Genomic DNA, 6000 nt, shown 5'->3' on the forward strand with positions numbered 1-6000 from the left:
TATTTTATAGTTTACTAGAATCAATCATGGACATTGACTATTAATTTTCAAATGATTCTATATAAAACCTGATTATATCAAATTGCTTTTCGGGTAAGGTTGATCACATCTGCAGATAATACGCAATAGAATGCAATTTATATGAAAAGGGTTTGATACAACCATTCGCATTGAAGTGTAACCTTATTTAAGGGTTATTTAACACCCTTTTATTTAGTCATGGTTTGTCGAAAACAAGTTTTGGAAATAATTGGGTTTAATACGATTTCACTTATAAATATTTACTGATATATACTAAGTGGATGAAGTATTCAATATAATTATTGATTATTCTTTATTATATAAGGTATTATAATATAATAGAAACGTAAAGTTCATTTTATTGTACTTAAGCAGTATAAAGTTTAACTGTTCAAGAATATCTGTACAATAGGATTTACCGAAATTTAAATCATATTCGAAGATATAGCTCCTCCTCGTTTCTTTTTTCTCCGAAAGTTAAAGGCGTTTTTCTCGAAACTGACTTTTTTGATATGGTAACCACGATTTCTCAACGTCTACTGGACCGATTTACTTGCAAAATTTACAGTTTTCTTTATAGACTAGTCTTCAGTATGAACTACGTTTATCCCCACATTTCGATTTTTACTATTTTTAAATTCGCTATTTCGTGAAAAACTTAATTTTATAACTTGTCCGAAATTCATACGATAGCGACATTATTCTAGATTAATAGTATATAAATATTTTTTTCTTCAGATTTTTTGGAGGGCTAAAATCATGAGCATGGCTAAAATCATGACTATATTTAATTTTTTATTTTATATTATCAAAACATTAATTAATAACTTGTAGAAAAATATAGCAAAAATATTGTTTGCCTTTTTTCACTGAATTTCAAATCGCATAAAATTCATGCCTTAGTCCAGAATACTTTCTTCTATATAAGACGATTCAATTTTTTATATTACATTAAGATTTTGTATTATAAATTTATGAGTCTGGAATCTGTAATTTATGTAAATTATTGTTGAATTGATGAATTCTAAAAGATAAAATTAAAGCAATCTTTACTGATAATAATGACCATATTAATAATAATTATAAAAAAGTCAGTAATAACTTTAAGAACCTTTTCGTGATATTAAAGAAAGTTTTTAATATTGTAATGAGTCTTATTGTTGTATTAGATAGGTAAATATAGTAATAAAACGTTGCTGTTAACTATATATATATATATATATATATATATATATATATATATATATATATATTGCACTAAAAACAATACTTCTGTACAGTAAACCAGTGAACTTCATTTAATTCCAGATTATCTTCAACAACTGTTCTTGGCGTTTTTCAAAAATGGTGTATGCATCGTATGCCAACACGATAAACCACCAATTCGCCAGAGGCAATCATCATAATATTCCACACCAAAATCCAACTAATAATCACATATCATATGATAGTCACAAACACGATGTTAGTAGCCAAAGCTTTACACCAATTTTGCCCCAAGTTGGTTTTCTAGGCGCGCAATCGACGGTCATCAGCAATTCTACCGGCTGCACTGAGACGAGGTAAATCAATTTTTAGTTATTCTATAGTTTAGTTGACTGGTCAATATAATCATGTTACATGTTTTACCGCCTTTTAGATAATAGAGATAATTTAAATAATTTTCATTTTAGCTGCAGCATTTTTAGATATAAATGCTTTTACAATTGCAAATTTTTCATACCTTGACACGGTATTTTTAATATTAGTTTATTAATTTATAGATTTTCAAACAAATTTAATTACGTACCCTAAAACTAATTAGTAAAATTCGAAGTTGCTATCTAGTAAGTAGTGGTTTAACTAGTTCTGTAATTTTTACAAAAACATTATATTTTTTTTCATTCAGCTGTTGATTACAAAGAAATAATTTGATCAATCATATCACAAAACTACTATGAGTGATTAAAGTAAACAAAACTGTTATGATAAACATTTTTAACCCTCCGTCGGTCGGCGTGGTCTGGCCAAACTTTTTTCGACTTCAATTAAAAAAAAAAAATTCTAGTAATCCTATCGACTTGAAATTTCTTGACTTTTCCTAAAATTTCATTAGCTGTCGATCAATGAAAAAATCAGGACGAAAAAATGCACAGAAGGATAATTATAAGGATAATAACTTTTTTATACTTCGAAAGGTCGGAGTGGTCTCTGTCTAGACCACCCATACATTTTGTATGAAATATACGCTTTTTGATATATGTAAACCAGTATTTTGTCTTTTTTCTGGTGTTTTCTATTCAAACTGCATTTTATATAATCTTTGCTATGTGTTGTAACATGAATGTTAGTATTTTCACGACGAGAGTTCCTTGAAAATGTACCAAACTTATTGGTCATCGCAAACATTGAAAATCGGATGAGTAATGCGCACATTATCAACAATTATTATACCCGTACTGCGTTGGAATTTTTTTTTGGCAAACCTATAGTGAAATTATATTTTCAACTTGAATTTTACAGCTCATTTCAAAGTCGACGCACCTCATTTCGTTTTCATTTGAATTTCACATTCATTTCGAAGGAGTCGAAAAAGAATAAATATTGTTTTTCATTGATATAAAACAGAAAAATAAAAATATTAAAAAAGCAACGATTTTTTTATATTCTTTCATTTTTTATATAATATAATATAATATTTTTTTATATTATAAGCGAGCTCACACATGCAAAAGACGGTAAAAAAAGAAAAAAATCTAAACTATAAATATGTACTACTAATAATCGTTAATATATAAGACACCAAAAACTCATTTATCCCATATAAATGCATGTAAAATGGATAATGGTCCAGCCAGACCACTCCGACCGTTCGAAAGTGAAAAAATATCCGACCGACGGAGGGTTAAGTCGATGTTTTAGAGAAAACATACATACGTAATTTTTTTAATTTTAAAATTTGTTTTAATGTTAAATTTTTTTTTTAACCGGAAGGTAAATAATGAAAATTGTAATATCTCATTATTTATTAGGTTCTGATTGCTGATCAAAAAAAAAAAAAATATATAGGAGTTTAGGGCATAGTAGCATTATTTTTATACAATGTTTCGAGTTATACTTAATTACATAAAGTCTAAATAATAATTACGTATATTATTATAAATTATAATTTATGCATATAGCAGCCAATTCGTCGAATTAAAAAATGAAAACCTTAGCCTGCATTGGGAAATGATGGTTAAAGAATCATAATTTTATAAAAAAAATAGACGTGATAATTTTTAATTTTTATTTTATGATTTTCGTTATGTTTTTAGTGTTTTATAATGTTAATATATATATATATATATAAATATATATATATACATAATAAATAGTAGTCTACGTTTATTCAAAATATACCATACTATATAATTTATAATTTTTATACCATACTATATATATATATATAATTTTTAATTTTTATTTTATGATTTTCGTTATGTTTTTAGTGTTTTATAATGTTAATATATATATATATATATATATATATATATAATAAATAGTAGTCTACGCGAAGGCATGTTCAAGGTATGAGAGTACCACAAATCAAAGATTTCCTCTCCCCCCCTTGTTTATTATAATTTTCTTTTTTTTTATTCAACAATATATTTACAACTGTCCTACATAGACATTAAGTAAATCTTTTGGCAATTATGTATTATAAAATCATTATATATTATAAAATTAACATCTTTTAAAAAAGTTTAGAAAAAAGTGTCTCATCTTATATTATACTATATTATTTTAACTATCTGTAAATTTAGGGAAGGATAATTAATTTGGTTTAGCATTTTATCTGATCTTATGTCAATTCAAAATTGTTTATTAATAACATTCTTGTATCTTACATTATAAATCATACCTTATTCTAATTCAAACTATTTTATTACAATTTTAACTTTTCTTAAAATTAAAAAATTATTATAAATTAAGTACATTTGTGTTCAATATTCAGATTTGCTTTGAAATTGATCAATTACTTATAGGGTATTATTTATATTATAAAGTATTATCTATTACTTATATGGTCGATTTTTAGTTAGTAACGTTAATAGTTGTTTTTTTGAATTTTAATTTCTAAAATATATTTCTATTACTGCTGATTAAAATATAGTCAAATCTCTCAAAAAAATTTGAAAAAAGCTAATGTGGTGTTGTATTATCCCGAGAAATAAATCCTACGTTGTCCTGTACCCATGTCTACAATTTTTTAATATAATACACTAATATTTACTGTTTACCTAAAAATAATAATTGTTTTTTAAATTACTCTATACGCCAAAATGCATATACATTTATAATGTGAGCGATGTTAAATGTAGAACTGCTTTAAATAAAATGATGAGTCTCAATTCTCACACTATATTCAAAATTGAAGTCTTTTAAACATAACCATAACCATAACATTACACTGGTACTTCACGTTGGATAAAATTAATTTAATTTTATATTATTTAAGATATCCAAAATTGTATGTATTCATCTTTACTTTCTCATTTGTTGTTATAAAGTGAAATTTTTACAAATTTTAAAAATATTGTGGAAAGTTTAGTAAAAGATGCAAAGGAATTATATATTGAAAATTTAATATCCGAATCTTATTCAAACATTGACATCACGTTTTTTGCAAGTTTTTACCATTTATTTCTACAATATTGCACATACATCCCACTACTTTATAATCACATACATCCTAGAAAATTTTCTTAACAAACTTCAGAAAGATTTATCAAAATCCGAATAATCGTTTAGAAGGAGTATACAGTGAGTGTTCGTAATTTAATATGAACTTTATATAATAGCAATAAAGCTCAAATTGATTCTAAGTTTTAGTTAGAAAATGTTTGTATGTGAAAAGGAAAAGGGCTGTTTTTAGGGTTTTTCCGGCAATTATTCGATTTTTTCTCGCCGTAAGAACCACCCTTGGACTCCAACGGACATTTTAATAAAAGGAATTGGCCAAATTAGTCCAGATGTTGTTGAGTTATGCGCTTAATAACACATTTTGCGATTCATTTTTATAAATAAGATAAGGCTGATTCAGGAAACTGAAAATAATAAAAGAAAAACTTAAAACTTTTTGTTGAATTTCACGCGAATTAGTCGCAGCTAGTAATAAATTAAAACTACTACATGAAATTTATTCTGATATACATTAGCATAATTAGGAATCAATATTGTTTCAGCCTAGCAACGAATATTCCAATTGAGAACAGTCCTTCAACCTCAAAAAATGGTCTATCCGATTCTCCTATTTCCAACGCATCTTCAAACCATTCCAACACATCGAATTCGAATAATGGAAATCTGTCGAGAGAAGAACGGCGAAGGCGCAGGCGGGCCACAGCCAAATATCGCACTGCCCACGCCACCCGAGAACGCGTGCGCGTAGAAGCTTTCAACGTCGCTTTCGCAGAACTTAGGAAACTCTTGCCCACTCTGCCACCAGATAAGAAGCTTTCAAAAATTGAAATATTGAAACTTGCTATATGCTATATTGCTTACTTAAATCACGTTTTGGAAGCATAAGGTCACTAAGAGGTAAGATAATAACATTGTTAAATTGGTAGTAATGTATTTTAAAAATTATTTGAATTGACATAATGCTCTTGTATAATCTAATGTATGCTATGCATTCATAGACATTAGGACTACTAGTCCTCATATGTTTTCTGTTGTATATAGTTCTCAAACATATGAAGGATATGCGACGTCACATGTCTGAGCTAACATTGCCGACGACAATCGCTGAACGCTCCCGTCATATGTTACGTGCCTAATAGAGAATGCAATACCGGTATACCGAATTACCGGTAAACCGCCCGATTTTTCGGCGGTATTTTTACCGGTATTTACCCCAAAAATACCGATATTTTCAGATAAGCGCTATTTGATACATAATACACTGAAGTTTAAATTTCTCGGAACAAATTTATCTTTAAATTCCATAATCGCATA

The 6000-nt window shown here is 27.3% G+C and overlaps 1 protein-coding gene across 1 annotated transcript; it reads left to right on the forward strand.

Annotated features, from left to right (window-relative positions):
* The first annotated feature begins 1365 nt into the window (after window positions 1–1365).
* LOC113385826 (twist-related protein 1-like) lies at window positions 1366–5571 on the forward strand. Its single transcript, XM_026623656.1, has 2 exons — window positions 1366–1583; window positions 5229–5571. Exons 1-2 carry the CDS (start codon window positions 1366–1368, stop codon window positions 5569–5571), a joined length of 561 nt encoding a protein of 186 aa, XP_026479441.1.
* The last annotated feature ends 429 nt before the right edge of the window (window positions 5572–6000 follow it).

The sequence above is a fragment of the Ctenocephalides felis genome, unplaced genomic scaffold, assembly GCF_003426905.1.
Source record: "Ctenocephalides felis isolate EL2017-DRISC unplaced genomic scaffold, ASM342690v1 CF-g0.4_SCAFFOLD_03571, whole genome shotgun sequence".
In the NCBI taxonomy this organism is placed as follows: Eukaryota; Metazoa; Arthropoda; class Insecta; order Siphonaptera; family Pulicidae; genus Ctenocephalides; species Ctenocephalides felis.